The sequence below is a fragment of the Manacus candei genome, unplaced genomic scaffold, assembly GCF_025592945.1.
Source record: "Manacus candei isolate 608988 ecotype Guabito, Panama unplaced genomic scaffold, ASM2559294v1 h1tg000084l, whole genome shotgun sequence".
Lineage (NCBI taxonomy): Eukaryota > Metazoa > Chordata > Aves > Passeriformes > Pipridae > Manacus > Manacus candei.
In genome coordinates this window covers 2,127,449-2,149,925 of record NW_026138132.1, presented here as the reverse complement: position 1 = coordinate 2,149,925, position 22,477 = coordinate 2,127,449, and the positions used below count along the sequence as shown (strand labels likewise).

The following is a 22,477-nucleotide window of genomic DNA, read 5'->3' as shown; positions in this document are numbered from 1 at the left end:
GATCAAGGGTTGGACTTGATGATCTGGGAGGTCCCTTCCAACCCAGCTGATTCTGGGATTCTGTGATTCTGTGATCCCAGGGTGTTCTGATGCTGGTTGGAAGGACCAGCCTCATCTTGGATGCCACTTGTCCTCCCAGATTATTCCCATTTGTCTCCCAGCACCTCTCTGCAGTATGGGATGATTGTATTTCACTGCTGTGTTGGAGCCCACACCACCTGCCCCAGATTTATTTTACTGACTCCTCATCCCTCCCTCCCCGTGGTTTTCTGCTTTATTGTCCCAGCAAACGTGTCCACGTCCCAGTTAAATGTCAGGGCTTGACTGGGAGCAGATTCCAGCACACAGACCCAGCCAAAAGGTCATAATTTGTGAATTCCTGCAGCTGAAGTTTGTAAATTATGTAACAGTGGAAACTTGGCTGTTTCTGGGGTTCTTGCCTGCCGGAGCCCCGGAGAACACTGGCAAGAATTTACCAGTGAAAATATTAATAAGGATATTGCAGCTTTTGGGTTTGTTTTCACACGAAACCAGTGGCTTTTTTTTTCCAGGGTGTTTGGAACGCTGGAGGCTGAGGTGTCTGCAGGGCATTAACATTTTCTCCCCACGCAGCAGCACAGGCAGAAAGCAAAAACCTCTTTTTTTCCTTCCTTCCCCCCCCCCCATCCCCAAGGGATGGGCCCGATCCACCTGAACGAGATCGACTGCACAGGCTTTGAGAAGTCAGTCACGGACTGCAAGTTCAACACCGAGTCCCAGGGCTGCAACCACGAGGAGGATGCTGCTGTGAGGTGCAACGTCCCCGCCATGGGCTTCCAGAACCAGGTGAGGAGCCGGCTGATCCGGGTGTTAGGGAATGTTTGCCAGGTGTCTGCACGCTGGGGCCTCCCCTGCCAGGGCACAGCATTGGGAAGGACTCATTTCACCCCAGCCACGAGGGTTTCGTTTGGGTTTTAGGAGGGAAAATGAGGGCAATGCTCCTTTTTTAGGCCGAGCTTTGAGCTTCCTTTCTTATAAATGAAGAAAGAAATGATGGAAGGACAGGGGAGGTTTAGGCTGGATATTAGGAAGGAATTCTTTACAGAAAGGGTGATTGGGCATTGGAATGGGCTGCCCAGGGAACTGGTGGATTCTCCATCCCTGGAGGTTTTTAAATGAGACTGGATGTGGCATCAGTGCCATGGGCTGGGAACCACGGCGGGGTTGGATCAAGGGTTGGACTGGATGATCTCAGAGGTCCCTTCCAACCCAGCTGATTCTGGGATTCTGTGACAGGGCTTGGAGCAGCCTGCTCTAGTGGGAGGTGTCCCTGCCCATGGCAGGGGCTGGAATAGAAGATTTTTAAGGTCCCTTCCAACCCAACCATTCCACGACTCTGCACGAACCCGCCCCAGGTTCCCCTGAGCCAACACTCCTTCCAGAGCTCCAAAGGAGCAGGGAAGGGAAGCTGTCCCAGGGAGTGTGTTATTCCTGCAGCTGCTCCAGCCCCCTTTGAGCTGCAGGGCTCGGCTGGACCACCCCCTGCCCTGGGTGGGAGGTGACCCCAATGACTTCAATACCCAAACCGAGCCGTGCGAGCTCAGGGACCCCCAGCCCCGGGGAGCCCCTGGGTGCTGCCCCTCGTCCCCTGGGGGGTTGTGCTGTGCCCTCACCACCCCGGGGGGGTGTCTGTGTGTCTGTGCCCTGCAGCTGCGCCTGAGCGGAGGCCGCAACCCCTACGAGGGCAGGGTGGAGGTCCTGGCCGAGCGCAACGGCACCCTGAGGTGGGGCACGGTCTGCAGCGACAACTGGGGCACCGTGGAGGCCATGGTGGTGTGCAGGCAGCTGGGGCTGGGCTTCGCCAGCCACGCCTTCCAGGTGAGCCCCTCAACCTCCCCAGCCCGGGGTTTGGCTCTCTGGGGGTGGGTTTGGGTCTCTGGAGGTGGGTTTGGGTCTCTGGAGGTGGGTTTGGGTCTCTGGGGGTGGGTTTGGGTGTCTAGGGGTGGCTTTGGGTGTCTGGGGGTGGGTTTGGGGATGATGGAGGAGGAGGAGGAAGGTTTAGGAGGAGGTGGGGCTGGGCTTTGCCAGCTACACCTTCCAGGAACTCTCCCCTGCCTGGGTTTTGGGTGTCTGGGTGTGGGTTTGGGGTTGCTGAAGGAGGAGGAGGAACATTTAGGAGGTCATGGTGGTGTGTCAGCAGTTGGCACCTTCCATGTGAGCCCCTGAACCCTCCCCTGCCTGGGGTTTGGGTGTCTGGGGGTGGCTTTGGGGATGCTGGAGGAGGAGGAGGAAGGTTCAGGAGGCCATGGTGGTGTGCTGGCAGCTGGGGCTGGGCTTCACCAGCCACGCCTTCCAGGTGAGCCCTGAACCCTCCTTTATCTGGGTTTGGGTGTCTAGGGGTGGGTTTGGGTCTCTGGGGGTGGGTTTGGGTGTCTGGGGGAGGTTGTGGTGGTGTGTTGGCAGGTGGGATGGGACTTTGACAGCCTCACCTTCAAGATGAGCCCCTGAACCCTCCCCTGCTTTGATTTTGGGTGTCTGTAGGTGGATTTGGGGATGCTGGAGGAGGAGGAGGAAGGTTTAGGAGGCCATGGTGGCACCTGACACCCTCCAGGCGAGCCCCTGAGCCCTCCCCTCCCTGGGTTTTGTACCCCTGTGGGTGGGTTAGGTATGCTGAAGGAGGAGGAAGGTCTATCCAGAAAACCAACCCCAACTGCAGCACTCAAATTCCAGGCATGAGCTGGAGAGACCCCGAGGGTTAAACCCCACTGCACAAGAGACACGAGGAGGGAGGTTTGGAGCAGAAGGAGCTGCTGGAGCTCTGGGCAAAGCTGTTGTTTTCGTCCTGCTCCAGGCTCAGGTTTCCCTGGGTTTGTCTTTGAGCAGTGACCAAGTGTCCAGGAGGAGGGTGGGGAGGCCCTGGAAAGGATTTCCCAGAGAAGCTGTGCCTGCCCCAGCTCTGGAAGTGTCCAAGGCCAGGTTGGACAGGGCTTGGAGTAACCTGGGCTAGTGGAAGGTGTCCCTGCCCGTGGCAGGGGGGGGTAGAACAAGAAGATCTTTGGGATCCCCTCCCACCCAGGCCATTCTGGGATCGATGACCCACGGCACACACTGGGTCATGAGTAGATTCCAACCAATCCAACCATTTTTCATGGCCAGAGAGGGGATCTGCAGCTCCCCAAGGGACTGGAAATCCAGCAGGAAGGATTCCCCTGCACCAACTGGTTCCTCCAGCTGCTTCCCCCCTGCAGATCCCAGAGAACACCCACATCCCTGAGCACTGGCCTGGCTCTGTTGGCACAGCCCTGAGAGTCCAGCAGGGAACAAGACATTTTTTCCCTTAGCTGAGGCTGCTGGAATTTGGAACAGAAAAGGCCCTTATGCTGCCCCAGCTCCAGGAGCATAAAGCCCCAGTGTGCAGAACAGGGCAGGCTGTGTGTGCAGGGCTGCACACAGAGCTCCCAGACAGCCTCCTGCCATGGGAGCCATGGCACACATGGGTTTTCTTTTCCTGGAAACGGGCTCCCCAGTTTTGCCACCGAGAGATCTGATGGGATTTTTTAAGTTCTTTCTTCCTCCCCCTCCCTGCCCCCCCCACTGTCCACCAAAGTTGTGCCATCAGGGTTTGAGTTTGTGAGTTAATTAAGTGACGTTTCCCATGGGTTTGGTGTAACTGGGGGATGAGGAGGAGCAGGGAACTTCATCAGGAACTGCAGTGACAGGACACACAGTGGCTTCCCACTGCCAGAGGGAGGGTTAGGTGGCACATTGGGGTGAAATTCCTCCCTGTGAGGGTGGTGAGGCCCTGGAAAGGATTTCCCAGAGAAGCTGTGGCTGCCCCATCCCTGGAAGTGTCCAAGGCCAGGCTGGAGCAACCTGGGCTAGTGGAAGGTGTCCCTGCCCATGACAGGGGGTGGAACTGGGTGATTTTAAGGTCCCTTCCAACCCAAACCAGTCTGGGATTTTGTGATCTCTGAATCCTCAACCCCAAGAGATGCTGCCCCTGGGTCAGCAGATCCTGTTAGTCCTGATACTCCTCAAATTCCTTGTTCCCACTGGCATTTCCAGCATGGCTGTAACTCTGCCTCCCCTCCTTGTGCAAGCAGAACCCCTGGCATTGCTCGTGGCCCTCCCAAGTGCCCAGATGTCACAAGGCAGATGTGGTTTAAATGCTGGGCACCTCTCCCAGAGGCACAGCCCCGATGACTTCCAAGAGCCCCGGGATGAACTCGCCAGGGCGGAATTAAAAACAAGGGGAGATTTAAACCAGATCAAAAACAAGGAGAAAGATTTGCTGACTGTTGCTGAGATGTTTAGGGTGGGGAATATGGGACTGGGGTTAAAATCTGGGTTAATCAGCCTTCCCTGAGTTCACTGAGATCCTCCTCCTGCACGGCGTGGGCTCTCACACCGACCTTCACCAGAGGGAGAATCTCAGTTTACAGGGGGGTAAATATTCCTCAAAGGGCCCACTAAACCCCGAGGAGTGTGTGAGACGCCCTTTTTTCGTGCCTTTCTGCCCAGGAAACCTGGTACTGGCACGGGGACGTGAGCGCCGACAGCGTGGTCATGAGCGGGGTCAAGTGCTCGGGGACGGAGATGTCGCTGGCCCACTGCCGGCACGACGGAGCCCACGTGTCCTGCCCCAGGGGAGGGGGCAGGTTTGGAGCTGGGGTGTCCTGCTCAGAGAGTGAGTAACTCAGGGTTTATTGCACCTGGCCACTGGTGTCTGCCCCGAGATTCCCAGAGGGAATGGGGCGACCTGTGTTGTACCTGGGATGTGGTAAAATAGGGGTGAATTCTTATGCCCGGAGGAGCTGTGGCTGCTCCGTCCACTGGAAGTGTCCAAGGCCAGGTTGGAGCAGCTTGGGATAGTTGAAGGTGTCCCTTCCCATGGCAGGGAAGTGGGAATGAGATGAGCTTTAAGGTCAGCTGTTCACATATGGTGAATAGTTACACCTGCAGCTCTTCCTCCTCCGACTGCTGGAGGGCAGGGATAGGTGGGATGCAGGGGAGGAATTCTTCCCTCTGAGGGCAGAGGAGCTGTGGCTGCCCCATCCCTGGGAGTGTCCAAGGCCAGCTTGGAGCACCTAGGCTAGTGGAAGGTGGCAGGGGGTGGCAGTGGATGATCTTAAGGTCCCTTCCAACCCAAGCCCATGGCAGGGGAGTGGGAATCAGATGAACTTAAAGTCCTTTCCAACCCAACTTATTCTGTGATTCCATGACTCAAACTGCTTCTGCTGAGGCTGAGGAGTACAGGGTGAGGAAGGAGCTGACCTTCACCTCTGGCAGACACTGGTGGGGTGTTTTTAGCCCATTTAACCCCTTCCTTCCCCCCAGCCGCCCCCGACCTGGTGCTGAACGCGGAGCTGGTGGAGCAGACGGCCTACCTGGAGGACAGGCCCATGTTCATGCTGCAGTGTGCCCTGGAGGAGAACTGCCTGGCCAGCTCTGCTGCCAACACCTCCATCACCTCGGGGTACCGGCGCCTGCTGCGCTTCTCCTCCCAGATCCACAACAACGGCCAGTCCGACTTCCGCCCCAAGAACGGCCGCCACGCCTGGGTCTGGCACGACTGCCACCGGTGGGTGCCTCAGCTGGGCTCTCCCCCCACCCCTTCTTGCTGCCTGGGGGGCTGTCCTGCTGTGGGAGCACGGGGAGGAGCTGCTGGGGCTGTGGGTGCAGGGCTGTGGTGTGTGCCGGGGTCACTGTCGCCCCCCGAGAGCAGGGAAAGCACCTTGTTGAGAAGGGGATAGAAACAAGGCAAGTGTGGAGCTTTCCTTGGCAGAGGGGTCTGGCCAAGGGCAGTGTAGCCATGCCACATCCCTGGAAGTGTCCAAGGCCAGGTTGGAGCAACCTGGTCCAGTGGAAGGTGTCCCTGCCCATGGCAGGGGGTGGAACTGGATGAGCTTTAAGGTCCCTTCCAACCCAAACCAGTCTGGGATTCTGTGACCTCTGAATTCCCCTCAACACCAAGAGATGCTGCCCCTGGGTCAGCAGATCCTGATACTCCTCAAATTGGATGAACTTCGAGGTCCTTTCCAACCCATGATCCTGTGATACCTTCGTATGTACAGACAGGACCCATCTTTCCACACACCCACCACGTGTAGAAAGGTGCAGCCACCTGAGCTGCTTCCCTCCCCTGGAAAAGAACCCCAAAAATCCTGTCAATTCTGCATTTTTAAATGCATCCCCACTCCACTAAAACAGCTGGGAGATGGTTTTGTGCTTATTTTTTGACCAACAGTAAATTCACCCCCATAAATGCATCACTTTTGAGGGGCAAAGACACTTTCAGCTGAACCAAGGGAGGAAAAGGAGCTGGAAGCCATCCAGGTGCTTTTTCTTGTGGAATGATGGCTGGCACAAGGTTGATTTTTCTCTCCTTTGGGGTAAAAGGCAGAGAAGTGACTCAGTGCACAGCTCCTGTCCTGCCCCTGGCGCAGGAATATTCTCAAATCTAAGAGTTCTTTGTAGTCTTTATAAAGAGCTGAGCGAGGTGAGACGGGGCTGAGGGGGCACTTGGAAGTGAGGTGAGACAGGGAAAGGCTGAGGGAAAGGCCACGAGCCGTCTGTGCCTCAAAAGTGGATTCTGTTCAGGTGGAGGAGGATGAACTCAGTTCCTCTTCAGTCTTTCCAGTCTGTAAACAGCAGAATGCAAACACCCCTCGGAGTGGTTCAGACATAGTTCAGCATCTGAGTCAGCCCTGAGAGCCTCCAGCTCCGAGCAGAGGCAGCCAAATGTGCCCCAAAAGCACAGCCCTGTGCCTCTGCTTTCCCTCCAGCACTGCGAGCTCCTGTTCGGCTGCCTTTGGATGTGGAAGCAGGACAAAAACGGGAAAGACCTGGAGCAGGGAGTGAAAAGTGATTCACTTCTGGCTGATGGGAATTTATGTGTTTGTTTTTGTTTTTTTTCTAAGTCAGGGGAAAGGCAGGAGGAGGTAAAAAGGAAAACTTTCCTCCTCTTCCTTCCTTGCTCCTCCTTCATCTGTCAATCCACGTGTAATTATGGCAATAGGAAGTTTTTAAGGCTTGATTATTTTTACAGCTGGAAAGGAGAGGATTTATGCACTTTTTTCCTCTTTTTTTTTTTTTTCCTTTTTTTTTATTATTTAATTCTTAAGCAATTGGTTCTGATTTAGGGGCTGTCTGTGCCTTTGCCTCACTCAGAGCTGAGCTGTGCAATTCCCAGAGCTGGGACAGACATTCCCATAGCTGGGATAGACACTCCCATAGCTGGGATAGACACTCCCATAGCTGGGATAGACACTCCCATAGCTGGGACAGACACTCCCATAGCTGGGATAGGCATTCCCACAGCTGGGATAGACAATCCCATAGCTGGGACAGACATTCCCACAGCTGGGATGGACACTCCCATAGCTGGGACAGACATTCCTATACCTGGAACAGACATTCCCATCATTGGACAGACATTCCCATAGCTGGGACAGACATTCCCACAGCTGGGATGGACATTCCCAGAGCTGGGATGGGTGATGGTGCCACACAGGATCATCCCCAGGGGAACATTCCCTGGCTGTGGTTTCTCCCACTCCACTTCCTGTAGCCCTTTCGACCTGGTAATTAAAGGGCTGTTTTGCCTTTAATTCCCTTTTTATTTCATTTCTAAGGATAATTGTCCCTGTCTGTGACCCTCAGGCACTACCACAGCATGGAGGTTTTCACCCACTACGACCTCCTGAACCTCAATGGCACCAAGGTGGCCGAGGGACACAAAGCCAGTTTCTGCCTGGAGGACACGGAATGTGAAGCAGGTGTGTGCCAGAGCCCTGGGAGCTGGGAATTTATCCCTGTCCCTGGGGCTTCCAAGGGCTAAATGTGGCCTGGCAGGAGCCAGAAACCAGCCCTGAGGTGATGGGTGGATGGATGGATGGATGGTTGGTCTCAATTCCCTCCGTCCCCACTCGGAGCTGCCCCAAAACCCAAACTGTGCTTTTTCTGACCCCTGTCAAGCGAGGAATTCCAAAATGTGCCTCCAGGTGATGAGGTTGGAAGGTGGCAGCTCCCTCTGTGCAGCGAAGACACCGCTGTGTTAAATCTCATCCCAAACACTGCCCCCCTATCCCATCCCCAGGAGAGTTGGGAACAACCAGGAATTCCTCAGGGGGGAACACCCAGCCCGCCTTGCCAGGGGTGTAACACTTTGTTCCTTGGACTTTTTCTGGCTCAGATGTGCAGAAGCAGTACGAGTGTGCCAATTTTGGGGAGCAGGGGATCACCGTGGGCTGCTGGGACGTGTATCGGCACGACATCGACTGCCAGTGGATCGACATCACCGACGTCCCACCCGGGGATTACCTTTTCCAGGTGAGGAGAAGAGGGTTGGAGGCACTCCTGGGGCTTTTATCTTAACCACCCCGACAAGAGTTTACCTAAAGCTGTTTATTTGTACACCTGCTACTCCTGATCATAAAGAGATTGTATTCCCGGGATGCCCAAAAGGGAGAGGATTCCCTACAACACACACCTCCAAGTGACAAATCAGGGCCAGCAACCACGTCTCATAGCCTTCAAAAGTCCATGTCCCAACCAGCCCAGGAGCAGCTGATGCTGTTGGCATGTTCCAGATGCACAGCATTCCACTGGTGTCCTGGTTTGGAGCTGTTTGTGAGCAACACCCCCTGAATTTGGGGATCAAACCGTGTTATTTGTGGGGTGTTTGCAGGAGCTCAGGCCGTGCCTCCAGTCTGGGCACTCTGGGGAGGGGAGTGGGGGGAATTCTTTGGCTCTAAAAACAGCCCCTTGCTCTGGAGGGGAGGGAAGGGAGAGGAATTATTTTTGTCTGCGCTGTGTGAAATGGAAAAAAGGGGTTGGAGGGGAGATTTTGGGGGTCTTAGTTGGTCAGAGGGATGGAGCAGCTCTGCCAGGAGGGAAGGTTGGGAGAACTGGGATTGTTCAGCCTGGAGTGACTCAATTGTGGCCTTCCAGGACCTGAAGGAGCCAACAAGAAACATGGAGAGAGACTATTTCCAAGGGATGGAGTGACAGGACAAGTGGGAATGGCTTCCCACTGCCAGAGGGTTAGATGGGATATTGGGAAGGAATTCCTCCCTGGGAGGGTGGGGAGGGGCTGGGATGGAATTCCCAGGGAAGCTGTGGCTGCCCCCATCCCTGGAAGTGTCCAAGGCCAGACTGGAGCAACCTGGGCTAGAGGAAAGTGTCCCTGCCCATGGCAGGGGATGGCACTGGATGAGTTTTAACGTCCCTTCCAGTCCAAACCATCCTGGATTCCGTGCCTGACCTGCTTTATCCGAGCAGTTCCCGTTTCCCCGCAAAGCGAATGATTTTTTTTTCCCCATTGTAAAAACCTCGATTTGTTACAAACCAGCTGACTCTGCACCCCCCCCCCCCAAGCCCTCCTTCTTTAAATAACCTCCCCCTGTGCTTCTCCCCTCCCTCCCCAGGTCGTCATCAACCCCAACTACGAAGTGGCCGAGTCGGATTATTCCAACAACGTGATGAAGTGCCGGAGCCGCTACGACGGGCAGCGCATCTGGATGTACAGCTGCCACATAGGTGAGAGCCCTGCTGGCCTTGGGCCAGGCTTAAACCCCTCAGCTCGGGCCTAACAGGGATAAAGATGCTCCAGCTGGACGAGAAAATGAGTGGTTTTGCCTCTGTAGAGGCAAACACCTTCTCCCCAGACTCAAAGTCCTTTACCGGCCTGGCACTGAACCTCTTCAGACCCCAAAGCTTCTCCCCTCTTGAAAAAAAGAAATAAGAATAGGTGGAGCTCAGTCCAGGCATTAAAATGCTCTGCTGTCGCTGGAATATCAGGGGAAACTCTGTGTTTTCTCGGAATAATATAAAACATTATCCTTCGGAATTTTTATCTCAGAAATATCAGAGGCAAACCGGTTTAAACGTGTCACTGATCAGGACCATTTTAAAATGGAAACAGTCCATTATCAGGACCATTTTAAAATGGAAATAGTCCATTATCAGGACCATCTTAAAATGGAAATACTCAATTATCAAGACCATTTTAAAATGGAAATAAGTTTGGGGCTTTCTAAGATAAGAGTGGTTTTGACACCGGTTGTTCCAGTTATGGTAAAATTCAATTAAAATTCAAATTAATTAGCGCAGGAGAATCTCTGAGCCCCTCCCTTCCCCAGCAGGTTCCACTGTTCTCTGCCTGCTCTTTGTGCCCTGAGCTGCCTCTGCCCCTCCCTGCTCACCCTGTGCCCCCTCTGTGCCCCCCCAGGTGGTTCCTTCAGCGAAGAAACGGAGCAGAAATTCGACCACTTCAGCGGACTCACAAATAACAGAGTGGCCACCCGGTAATGGGACCCCCCCTCCCCACTATTTAAAGAAGGCAGGACTCCTGCCTTGCTCCTTCCCAAACCACTGCACCACCAGGAAATCAAGGAAACGCTCCAGCTCCGAATCTCCAGGTGAATTCTCTCCTGCAGACGCCTTCGCTCCCCACCCCTCCTGCGGCCCCGGAGCCCCAAACCCTCCTTGGCTCCGTGTCCTCCCCGCTCCAACCTCCTCCAGAGGCTCCTCCCTCCACTCTGTGTCCCCTCACAGCCGCCTTGCCTTCGTTTGGGCGCCAACAACCCCAAAAAGTGGCTTCCCCCTTCGCTCTCAAGGCCTTCATTTGGCATCTTCGAGCTCTTTTCCACGCCCCGAACGTTTGTGCTGCTGCTTCTTGCACAGCTCCTCCTCCTCCTCCTCAGGCAAAGAAATACAAAGAAAGGAAAGTGAAAAAAAAAGAAAAGACAACCACACACACACACAAAAAAAAAAGGGAAAAAAAAAAAAGGAGCAGCAGCTTTTTTTTTTTCCGAGCAGAACAGTGTAAAGCATAATTTAATTCCGCGGCGAAACTCTCGGGTCCAACAGTCCAACCCAGCGACCTCTGGAAGAGGAGCAGAACAGATTCCAAGATCCCAACAGAGCATTGGAGCTCCCTGGAGCTCCTCCACCCGCCTCGGACACCCAGAACTTTGCAGATTCCCGGCTGGAAACTGGGAATTCCCATCCCAACATCCACACCCGCCCAGCTATCGCCTCCCAGGCTGGACATTCCCTGTCTTCTCTTCCAAGGATGAATTAGTTTTTTTTAAGGCATTGTCTCCTGGCTTTTCCTTACAGAGGGAATTCCTGGCTCTCAGCCCCAGGGATCTGCACCGGCCCCACTGGAAATTCTTGGTGCTACCCCCGTGCTCCTCTGTTTGTTTGAGGACACACCTCGCTCCACATCCCCAGGCGCAGCTACTTGAATAAAAACCTTTTGACCCAGAAAAAAAAAACCAACAAAAAACCCAAAAAAAATGGTTTAAATGCCACTTGTGGATCTCTGCTCTGTGAAAGCTCACAATTCCTGGTACTTTAGTGTTGGTTGTATTGGGGTTTTTTTCCCTCTGCATGGAAGACTTCTACAAGCAGCTGAATTTTAGAGCTGACCAGGGGATTAATCCACGGGGGAATTAGAACTGGCTGCCAACTTGTGCTCCCCAAAACCTACCTCACAGGGGTGTTGTGAGGCTCAGAGGCTGCAGAATTATCCTGCTGAGGCCATTTATCACCTGGCAAAGGTTTTTTTTTTAGCCTCCTCTTAAGTTGGAAAACTCCATCTTTTCCCCCAAGATCTGGAGCACGAGCAGAGCCAAAGGGTTTTCCAGCACCTTAAAAGCAGGCTCTGGGCCAACCAGAACAGGCAAGTTCTGCTTTTTTCTTTTCCTAAGGAGCACGTGGCAACTTTTCCTTGCTTAACAGGGCAACTCCAGGCTGTGTAAATATGGAAAAAAAACCCCCTGAACTCACTTGCCTGGCAGTGTTATGGGATATCTCAACAATAACATCACAACAAGGTATAAACGTGGAACAAGCTTTTTGAACTCCTGTTCTTACCCCCAGCTGGAATTTCGGCCAAGAAAACACAATTCCCTTAATGAATTAACTCTTAATGAATTTTTTTTTTGTTTGTTTGTTTGTTTTTCTCCAAACCCAGAGGAGGCTTTTCTGGAAAGCCCCAGCTGAGCAATCGGGGGCTCTGGAAACAAAAAGTGCTCCCCAAATCCCAGGAACACTAAACTTCCCCCTTCCTTCCCAACTCCAGGAGGATGGTGCTGATCCCAAGGAGAACCCCCCTCCCCTGGCACCTCCCTGCTCCACATGCAGTTGGGACAGCACAGCCATGCTCATCTTTACAGCAGTTTTTTTTTGGGGAGGGGGTGGATGGAGGGGACAGGGAGGGGGGAGCCGAGGTGCTTTTTTTTTATTATTATTCCTGCTGGTCCGAGGTTTCCAGCTGGAAAACTTCAGCTCCTGAGCCTTCCTGCTGCCTGTGCCTCCAGCCCAGGGCGTGGGACACGAGTCTCCTGGCCACGGCCGTGTCCGTCTGGGGCCGTTCCTTCCCCAGGTGAAGGAGTTCTGGGAAAAAACAGGGGGAAAAACACTCAGCTGGGTGCTTGGATGCAGCAAATCCACCTCTTCCCTACCCCTCTGGAATGACACAACTCCACACATCCCAGATGGAAACTCTACATAAAGTTATTTAACCACAATAAAGCTCTCCATGTCTTTTTTTTTTTTTTTTTTAATTATTATTATTGTGGGAGAAAATTGTTCTCCCCCCCTTTCTCTTCCAGGAACTGCTTATCCCAACCATTCCGGGCAAAATTCATCCCAGTTTATCCCCCTTGCACAGCAAAGTTGGGATTTTTCGTTTCAACTGAGCAAAGTTTGGTTTTTGTTTCAACTAATTAAAGGCAGCAGGTTAAATCCTCGGAAAGCAGGAAAAAAGGAAAATCCTCAGAAATGAGAAGGAAGGAAGAATTCTTTTTAAATCCTTACAAACCAGGAAAAAAAGATTAATATTTTCTAAATCCTCAGAAACCAGGAAAAAAGGAAAATCCTCAGAAACCAGGAAAAAAAGAAGAATATTTTCTAAATCCTCAGAAGCCAGGAAAAAGGGAAGAGTCTTTTCTAAATCCTCAGAAACCAGGAAAAAAAGGAAGAATCCTTTCTAAATCCATAGAAACCAGGAAAAAGGGAAGAGTCTTTTCTAAATCCTCAGAAACCAGGAAAAAAGGAAAATCCTCAGAAACCAGAAAAAAGGAAGAATTCTTTTTAAATCCTCAGAAACCAGGAAAAAAGGAAGAATCCCTTTCTAAATCCTTAGAAACCAGGAAAAAAAGATTAATATTTTCTAAATCCTCAGAAACCAGGAAAAAAAGAAGAATATTTTCTAAATCCTCAGAAACCAGGAAAAAAAAAGGAAGAATCCCTTTCTAAATCCATAGAAACCAGGAAAAAGGGAAGAGTCTTTCCTGAATCCTCAGAAACCAGGGAAAAAATAATCTGCATTTTAAATAATATCTCCATATTCCAGCTGCTTTGGGACATCCATTTTTTGGGAGTTACCAATGGAAGGGGTGAATATTCCAAACTTTGACCAGGAATCTGTATTTGGGAATTATTTAATCTTTTATCAGCAACTGTTTTTGCAGAGTTATTATCCAGACAGCAAAGGGGGCTTGGCTTGTTGGGGTTTTTTTTTTTAAGTTTCAGTAATAAAGTTTAAAAAAAAGAACAAAAAAGAGACATTCTCAGCCCATTACAATCCAAATTTTTACGTGGAAAAATTCAATTTAAAGGGAATGCAACTGGAATTTCTAACGTTCCCCAGGAGGAGTTTATAGCCTGATTCACAACGAAGGGGAGACAGCAAAGAAATCTCATTTTTGGACGTGTCCTTTGCCTCCAGAAGTTCTTAAAAACTCAGGAACTTGTGGCTTTAGAGCATTAATTTTGGGATTGTTTCCACTGCAGTGAACTGGCAAATAACAGGAGTTGGACATTGCAAGTCTCTGCTGCTAAAAAAGGTTCCTGGCCTTTCTTTCCTGCGAACAGAACTGATCATAATCTGATTTTTGAGGGGTTGAAATCAGTAAAATAATGTTCATATGGCTCAGCTTCACCAGATTTTGGTTTCCTTCACCTGGTACTGAATAAAATGATTCCAACCGTGAGGTGTAATGTTCATTTTAGAAGGGAAAAGGGCAGCATAAAAAAAGGTGAAGTAAAGATAAAAAGGAGGGAAGGGGAAAAAGAAAAAAGGGAGAAAAAAAGAAAAAGGGGGAAAAAGTGAAAAATGAGAGAAATGGGAAAAGGAAAATAAGGAAAATAATAAAGAAAAATAATAAAGGAAAATAAATAAAGGAAAAATGGAAAATAAAGGAAAAATGGAAAATAAAGGAAAAATGGAAAATAAAGTAAAAACCTAAAATGAAGTAAAAAATTTAAAAGAAAGTAAAATGAAGGAAAATGAAAAAATGAAGAAAAATAAAGGAAAATAAAGGAAAATTAAACTAAAAATGTGAAAGAAAGTAAAAATGTAAAAGTAAAATGAAGTAAAGTAAAAACATAAAATGAAGTAAAAATATAAATTAAAGTAAAATGAAGAAAAATGAAAAAATTAAGAAAAATAAAATAAAATAAAGTAAAATTAAACTAAAAATGTGAAAGAAAGTAAAAATGTAAAAGAAAGGAAAATGAAGTAAAATAAACACATAAAATAAAGTAAAAGTGATATAAAGTAAAATAACGGATAAAAGGGAAAAAGTGAAAAGAAGTAAAAAAAAGTTGGAAAAATAGTAAAAGTAAAAAACGTAAATAATGTAAAAAAAAGGTAAAAAAATTTTAAAAAACCCATAAAAATGTAACAAAAAAATTTAAAAAAAAAACTAAAATAACAAAAAAAATTAACACGAAAATTATCATTAAAAAAATTAAAAAGAACATGCCAATATTAGCTAAAAAAAAATGAAATACTGTGAATTTTGAAGCCTTGTCTTACTTGGTCGCTGCAGGGCCCTGAGCTTGGACTGTTTGCTGGCGTGGACCAGGGGCCGGATCTTCAAACAGGGGTAACGTCGGCCCAGGGCTTGAGATGCTGCAAAGAACCACCCAAAAAATCAGAATATGACACAAAACCACCCCAGAAAACATCAAAGTGTTCTTTTGGAAGGGTTTTGATGTTGATAAATGAGTGCCAGGAAAAGCCCAGGAGCTGTTGGGATCCACGGGGGCTGGGTGGGAACCTCTCTGACCTCAGGGTGGGGGGTTTGTCCCCAAAAAAAGGGCAGTTTTTCCCAGAATTTTGGTGCCACCCCACTCCCTGGGAGGTTCCTGAGTGTTTGGAGGAGTTTTGTAGGGTTACAGGAGGAAAAAAAAAAGATGGAAAACCATTAATTTCCAGGAGAGCAGCACAGAAATGTCCTGATTATTTATCTTTTATCCAAGGCAATTAAAAACTCTGGCAAGGCAGAGTTTCCACACAGCACCACAGCAATTCCAGCTTCCCAAGGCTCCAAATCCCTCCCAGCTGGAAGAGAACAGGAAGGAAAACACCCCAGTATCTCCAGAGGGTCCCCCAATCCCACCCCCAAATACCTGTGGAAAGGCTGGAGAAGATTCCCAGGGCGTGTGTGTCATCCACCCACTGGATTTTGAAACCACTCTCGCTGAAAAGCAATAAAATATTAATTAAAATACAAAAAACTAAACCCACAATAAACCCCAGCAGCCCCCCCTGTAGCTGCCAGGAATATTTAGTAATTTTAATTATTTATTTATTAGCATTTAGTATCTATTGGATTTATTTTTATGGAGGCATCTGGTGCTTTCCGAAGTATTATCCCCATTTTAAATGAGGGAAGGAAAAGAAGGAAGAGAGCACATTAAAAGTGCCCCTTTCAAGACCACAAAACTCCTTTTTCCTCTTAAAAAATAAAAAATAAACCCTGGTCAAAAATCAACCTCAAATTCAGGGACTGTGTCTTGCAGCACAAAAATATTGTCATTTGTGAAGTGCTTTGCAAACACCCCCCTGACTGCTGAGACACAACAATAACAAGGAAATGATTGATAAAAGTGGTTTTACAAAGCTCGGGGTGAAGAGACTGATGGCAAAATCCAATTAAGCCAGTGGAAAATGGGAGTTTGGGAGCAGGTGACTGCTCGGGTGGGATCCCCCAATTTTCAGCTCAGCTGCACTCCCAGCAAGTGGAAAAACTACAAAGAGAATTAAATGTAATTCAGGGGGTTTAATCTAAGGGATCCCCATTGAATGTTCCCATCTAATCCACTCGTTATCCTGAAGGAGGAGGAGGATGGAGAGAGAAAACAGGGAGAGGGGCCTTTATCTGAGTTCTGAGAGGAACTCAGAGCTGGACTCAACCCCGTTATCACTGAACTTTGTTCTGCTCCTGCCACTGCTCCAACCTCACTCCAGGTATTTGCACAACAAATCTTATCTCCAAGAGCAGGATGGAGCCCTTTTTCCTTGCAAACCCCGAGGGAAGAACCTCACTTCACTCAGGCAGCTCCTAAAATCACCTGGAGCCAGGAGGAGCCTGGATGTCAGTAACTGGGTGTGTGACAGAGCCCTGGAGGACCAGCTGGGCTTTAAATTCCGTGTGAGCTGCAGGAAAAGCCTCCTTTGAGGCTCGGAAATGATGTAAGACACGAAGGGGAAACTAAAACTCAGGGTTAACCCGGTTCTGCTGCAGATTCCGACCTGGATGCTGCTCCCTGAGCTCAGGAGGGTACTCACTGGAAATCTGAGAACATTTCCATCAGATCCTCCGTTTTCAGGGATGAGGGGAAGTCGTAGATCTCGGTGACGTGGCCGAAATCCCCCTCGCTGACCTGGGCCTGGCCGTAGCTGGAATAGTCCACGCTGATCCTCTCGATGCTGATGTCCTTCACCGTCAGGTTCCCCATGATCTGAGGAGATTCAGGAGGGACAATCACCAAATGGGGTGATTATTAAATCAAATTAAACCCTCAGGGCTTCCCTTCCAAGCACAGCCCTCCCCTCGGCCGCTGCAAACCGGGACGTTCCCAGCACAGGGACCCTCCTCCCACGGGACGTTCCCTCCCCTCGGCCACCAGTTTTCCCCCCGAAATTTGCCCTCCCCGCAGCCAAACTCTACCTCTGCCAAGAGCTCTGCACTGCAGTCGTCCTCCAGGCTGCTCTGCTCCTGCCTGCTCCCCCTCTCCTCCTGCAGCTCCCTCCAGGGCACATCGGCCACATCCGAGGGCTCCTTGTCCTCCTCCTCCTCCTCCTCCAGGAGCACCTTCCCACTGTGGCTCTGCCCCGGAGCATCCACCCAGTGCTCCCCCTGCTCCTCAGGAGCTGCTGGGTCACCACCAACACCCAGCTCAGGTGCATCCAGAGGCTCACTCTGAGCTTCCAGGGGGTTCTGCTCCGCACTTGGGCGCTCCCCATCTTGGCTTTCCGGCGTGGAGGAATTCCCGGAGACCTTGCCCTGCTCTGCAGGTGCTGGCAGGTTCCTGCTGCTCTCCAGGCTCTTGGCAGCAGCACTGCTCTTATCTTGGTTTTCCAGCACCACAGCTGGGTCTGGACAGGAGCTGCCACCACGGCTTTCCAGCAGGGAGGTTTTCCCGCCCTCCAACGCTCCGGCATTCCCGCTGGTTTGGTCTCCGTCCCGCAGGAATTCGCTGCCTTCTGCTACAGCAGTGTTGTCACGGCTCAGACCTTGCTCTTCTGCCTTGGAAGGTGGGGGTTTACTGTGCCCAGAACAAAGGGAATCACAACAGTCTTTATCCCGACTTCCCTGCTCGGAGGAATCGTTGCTATTCCCTAAGGATGTACCGCACGGAGGACGCTCAGCGTGGGGGTCAGCGTCAGTTTTTCCCGAAAAACTTCCTTCACCGGGCTCCTGCCGCTTTCCAAGAGCCACAGGGACACCCCCTGGGCCTTCTCCAGACTTGCCCAGCTCCTCCCGGGCGTCCCCCATGGAATTTTTGGGGCAGATTTCATCTCCCTGCGCCGCGTCCCCTCCGGCTTCTCCGGGGCTGTCCCGCTCCCTCCAGTTCGCCTTCTTCCTCGTCACCTTGGGCACGTACAGGGCTTTGTCTGGCTTCCTCCTGGGGGGCCTGGTGATCCTGCCAGAGCCCACACAGGCCCGGGAGGTGTCCCCATGGGTGTCCCCTCCGTGCCTGGGCCGGGCCCCCCGGCCCCCCCGGCCCCAGGGCTGTGTGGGGCGGTGGGGCCGGGCCGGGGTGGGGCCGGGCTTTGGGTCACTGGTCTCGCTGGGCAGCCTGGGAGCAAAGGGAAGGGGGAGATGTGAGCGAGGGGAACACGGAACAACACCCAGGGGACGTGGTGTCTGCAAGGGGAAAAGGAGGAAAAGCATCGGGGGGAAAGTGCTGCTCGTCCTGTTAGGGATGGAAGGTGCTGTTGGTAAAGGAGACCCCACGGAGAAACACCGTGGAAATTTTGGGAACCATCCAAGGGCTGGAGCCCCTCTGCTCTGGAGCCAGGCTGGGAGAGTTGGGGGGATTCACCTGGAGAAGGGAAAGCTCCAGGGAGACCTGAGAGCCCCTTCCAGGGCCTGAAGGGGTTCCAAGAGCTGGAGAGGGACTGGGGACAAGGGATGGAGGGACAGGACACAGGGAATGGCTTCCCACTGCCAGAGGGTTAGATGGGATATCGGGAAGGAATTTTTGGTTGTGAGGGCAGTGAGGGGCTGGGATGGAATTCCCAGAGTATCTGTTGCTGCCCCTGGATCCCTGGAAGTGTCCAAGGCCAGGCTGGACGGGGCTTGGAGCAACCTGGGCTAGTGGGAGGTGTCCCTGCCCATGGATGGAACTGGATGAGCCTTAAGGTCCCTTCCAACCCAAACCATTCCAGGATTCCTGTCAGCTTCCACAAAGCCCCAGGAGAAGCAGCACCACCCCAAGCCCACCAACCTCACAGCTGAGTGGCAGATGACCGTCCTCCTCCTCCAGCCTTCCCCCACCGAGAAGCTGCTCAACAAATCCATGTTTTCCACGGTCCGATGGATCAGGTACCGGAGGCGACTGGACAGAGGGGGGAACAGGAGCACCCTGGAAAGGCAGAGAGGGCTCAGGGCACCAGCAACTTGCAGGAGGGAAAAGGATGGAAACGAAGCAAAAATTTAACCACCTCTCTCCCAAGTCAGTCCCAGTCCAGGGCTTAAATTGGAGCCCAAAAGCCAAGCAGGACTTTATGAAAAGAGCCCAAATCCCTTCTCTATCCCAGATGTGGAGCCAGACACACTTTCTTTGCATGTAGCTCTGGAGCATGGGGCAGCTGGGAATGCCTTATCCCAGGTCCTGGCCTACATCCATGGGGGAAAGGTTGGGAAGCACCAGCAGAATGCTGCTACTGGTCCCATTGCTCCCACTCCGAGTGTGCTCCAAAACCCAGCAGCAAAACATGAATGGATAAATCAACAACTCAATTTCCCTGCATCCAGAAGGTTTTTTTCCCACTTCAGTTTCCTTCCCCAAATGTTTGACAACTGCCCAGGTGACTTCCCTGCCAAAGGTTTATAAAACAAAAGCAGCGAAACAAATATTTAAAGGTCATCACAAGCTGGCAGGGAACTGAACTGAGCAATCCCAGCCCTGCTACTGCCCAGCACCCTCTTTTTGGCCACCTCAAGGGCTTCAAAGGTCACTGGATCAGGGGGTAGGTCGGGGTAAATGCAGGGAGTGGGAACAGAGGAGGGCCCATGGCAGATCCTACACTGATCCCTGGCCCACAGGGAAGTTCTGAGCCACACAAACCTTGGAGCCAGGCTCCAAATGCTGCTGCTTTCACCCCAGAAAATGTAAAACACAAGTCATGACACCCCTGGAGGGTGTCCTCACCCAGGGACCGCAGAGGGTGGCAGGGAGAGGGGCAGGTCACACAGGGCCCCCCTGCCCCCTCAGCCAGACCCCCACCTGTGGTGCTGCCCCTGCTCCATGAAGTGCTCCAGCTCCTCGGAGATCCTGCCCACGAACTCATCCTCGTTGGGGGACAGGAACACGCCGTCCATGGGGTGCAGTGCCAGCGTGCCAGCGGGATGGGGGGCCCTGGGGAGGGACGGGGGGAGCGTGGAGGGGCGGCCACGAGGCCCCCGTGGGTGCCAGCACCCCCTGCAAACCTCACCCACCCTCTGTGCTGCTGCATTTATCCACCTGCAGCCCTGGCTCCCACCCACCCTGTGCACCCCCGGGGGCCTGTGTGACCCCCAAAAAACCCTGTGCACCCCCAGCACCCCATCCTGCTCTGTGCACCCCCTCTGCACCCTCCTCCTTTCCCAGTGCACCCCCAGCACCCCATCCTGCTCTGTGACCCCTTTATTCCCTTCCCTGTGCACCCCTGGGGTCCTGCATGACGATGTGCACTTCCCCAAACCCCTGTGCCCCCCCCGCACCCCATCCTGCTCTGTGCCCCCCGTTATCCCCCTTCCCTGTGCACCCCCCCACCCTCTCCTTTCCCTGTGCCCCCCATCCTGCTCTGTGCACTCTTCTCCCTCCCCTAAGCACCCCCAGCACCCCATCCTGCTCTGTCACCCCCTCCCTATCCCCAGCACCCCACCCTGCCCTCCGCACCCCTCTGCACCCCCTCCCTTCCCCCTGCGCCCCCCGACACCCCTGCGCACCCCCTCCGCTGCTCCCCGCACCCCTCCAGCACCCTGTACACCCCCTTGCACCCCCCAACACCCCCTTGCACCCCCCAACACCCCCTTGCACCCCCCGACACCCCCGTACACCCCCAACACCCCCGCGCCCCCCCAGCACCCACCGCTGCCCCCCCTTTGCCCAGCGCCACGTGCTGCCTCCTGCTCCCCATCACCCCGTTCCCGCCCCACATCCCCGCACTCCTGCCCCCCATCACCTCCATCCCCGCATCCCCCGCGCTCCCTCGGACCCCCCCCCAGGTTTTTCCCACCCCCCAGGTCCTGCCCCCCGGCTCCCCCGGCCCCTCCAAGCCGGGCTCCCCCCGCCGCTCTCACCGCCAGGCCCGGCCGGAGCAGCGGATGCCGGTGCGGCGCCTGCGCCCGGTCCCGGCTCCTCCTGCTCAATCCCGGCTCCTCCCGCTCGGGCCAGGCTCCTCCCGCTCCATCCCGGCTCCTCCCGCCCCGTCCCGGCTCCTCCGGCCGGGCATCACTGCCCCGCACCGCCCCGGGACGGGATGGATGGGCTGGGGATGGATGGGATGGATGTGCTGGGGATGGACGGCAGGGATGCGCTGGGGATGGACGGAATGGATGTGCTGGGGATGGACGGAATGGATGCTCTGGGGATGGATGGAATGGATGTGCTGGGGATGGACGGCAGGGATGCACTGGGGATGGACAGGATGGATGCTCTGGGGATGGACGGCAGGGATGTTCTGGGGATGGACGGGATGGATGCTCTGGGGATGGACGGGATGGATGCTCTGGGGATGGACGGCAGGGATGTTCTGGGGATGGACGGGATGGATGAGCTGGGGATGGACGGCAGGGATGTGCTGGGGATGGACGGGATGGATGGACAGCAGCCCCCCGGGGACGTGGTTGTACATGGATTTGAGCCTTGCCGGTGCTTCCCTGGGAAAATCCAAGCGCCCACCTCGGAGCTGCTGTGAGCTCTGCTCCCCTCCCACGCTGTAACTCGACTGTAGTTGGGCTCTATTTAACAATTACCATCACTCCGTAATTATCACTCGCTGATTTTCCCCTTTGTTCCCGCTTCCTGGGGAGGGGGAGAGGCTTTTCTGCCGTGCCAGGGAGCTAAAGATGTCTGGGATCCAAGACGACGCGGATGTGCCGGGCTCTGCTGAGAGGGTTTAACCAGGCACGGATCAAAACACCTTCCCCGAGTCACCCGTCACAGCCGGAACGAAACGCTGGGGGCTGTTCCTGCCCCCGGTTATCAGACACGAGCTCCCAGAGGCTGATTAGGGAGCACAGGGGAGCGAGGAGGGCTCGGAAGGAGCCTTTATTATTGAAATGAGGCAGCAAGGGAGGCTGAGCGGATGGATCCTTAATGAAATGGGGGAGGAAGGGAATTAGAGGGAGAACAAAGTACAAGGGGGATGAAACAGTCTCGGATAAGGAGGATCTGGCTGATGGAAGATGTGGTGGAGGCACAGCGACCAGAGCAGTGCTCTTGCTTTTACATCTGCTTGTCTCCTCTGCCCTCTGAAGGGCTCAGACTCCCTCATTCCCAAAGGCTCCAAGCAAACAGCCCAACGTCCAGGGGTTAAAACACAGTTTCTGTCCAGCCCAGGCCGCCCTCAGCTGTGCATGTCCCAGCTCAGAGAGGCTGATTCCCATTCCATGGCCAGAGCAGATCCTCATCCTGTCAAATCCTTCCTGCAACACAGACTGAGCTGCTCCCAAGCACAGCCCCAGGGGTCCAGGGAAGGTGCCTGTCCAGAGCTGCAGGAGAATCTGCCTGAGCAGCAGACACAGCCAGAGATGAGCCAAAGGGATTATCCAGGCAAATCCATCACCTCCTTCCTGCACAGCCCACTGAGGAAGTGGGTTTCCCTGGCTAAAGCTGCTGCAGAGCACATCCCACGGAGCTCCAGGCAGGATTCTCCAGCTCTGCCAGCAGCACTTGGCACCCAGGGAGCAGCTGGATTTGGCCAGTGCCCATTTACCAGCCTGGGGCCAGCGACCAGCTGGATTTGGACCATGGTCACAGG

General features: G+C 53.0%; 2 protein-coding genes and 1 long non-coding RNA gene across 3 annotated transcripts in view; 2 read left to right on the top strand and 1 right to left on the bottom strand.

Annotated features, from left to right (window-relative positions):
- Positions 1–11,261, top strand: part of LOXL2 (lysyl oxidase like 2) — a 48,411-nt gene extending 37,150 nt beyond the window's left edge. Inside the window, exons 7-14 of the mRNA XM_051811832.1 lie at positions 674–825; positions 1,690–1,857; positions 4,501–4,666; positions 5,317–5,560; positions 7,642–7,757; positions 8,174–8,310; positions 9,408–9,519; positions 10,211–11,261. Of these exons, the coding sequence (XP_051667792.1) occupies positions 674–825; positions 1,690–1,857; positions 4,501–4,666; positions 5,317–5,560; positions 7,642–7,757; positions 8,174–8,310; positions 9,408–9,519; positions 10,211–10,290 (1,175 nt within the window). The 3' untranslated portion in view covers positions 10,291–11,261. The remainder of the gene's footprint in view (positions 1–673; positions 826–1,689; positions 1,858–4,500; positions 4,667–5,316; positions 5,561–7,641; positions 7,758–8,173; positions 8,311–9,407; positions 9,520–10,210) is intronic.
- Positions 11,262–12,073: 812 nt separating this feature from the next.
- R3HCC1 (R3H domain and coiled-coil containing 1) lies at positions 12,074–20,845 on the bottom strand. Its single transcript, XM_051811845.1, has 8 exons — positions 20,796–20,845; positions 19,738–19,869; positions 18,736–18,873; positions 16,953–18,084; positions 16,571–16,743; positions 15,409–15,479; positions 14,813–14,908; positions 12,074–12,384 (listed from the first exon to the last, which is right to left on the bottom strand). Exons 2-8 carry the CDS (start codon positions 19,830–19,832, stop codon positions 12,236–12,238), a joined length of 1,854 nt encoding a protein of 617 aa, XP_051667805.1. The 5' UTR covers positions 19,833–19,869; positions 20,796–20,845; the 3' UTR covers positions 12,074–12,235.
- LOC127482020 (uncharacterized) lies at positions 12,382–13,551 on the top strand. Its single transcript, XR_007908399.1, has 2 exons — positions 12,382–12,932; positions 12,972–13,551. It is a non-coding gene; the product is annotated as an uncharacterized LOC127482020 (long non-coding RNA).
- Positions 20,846–22,477: the final 1,632 nt, after the last annotated feature.

What these genes read in the sequence shown, in the direction of transcription:
- R3HCC1 (XM_051811845.1), bottom strand. Translation starts at nt 19,832, where the DNA reads ATGGACGGCGTGTTCCTGTCCCCCAACGAGGATGAGTTCGTGGGCAGG. An exon ending in ATCTGCCACTCAGCTGTGAG is followed by an intron (nt 18,085 to 18,735) that starts GTTGGTGGGCTT and finishes CTTTGCTCCCAG; the next exon opens with GCTGCCCAGCGAGACCAGTG. An exon ending in CAGGGCCCTGCAGCGACCAA is followed by an intron (nt 12,385 to 14,812) that starts GTAAGACAAGGC and finishes GTTTTTTCCCAG; the next exon opens with AACTCCTTCACCTGGGGAAG.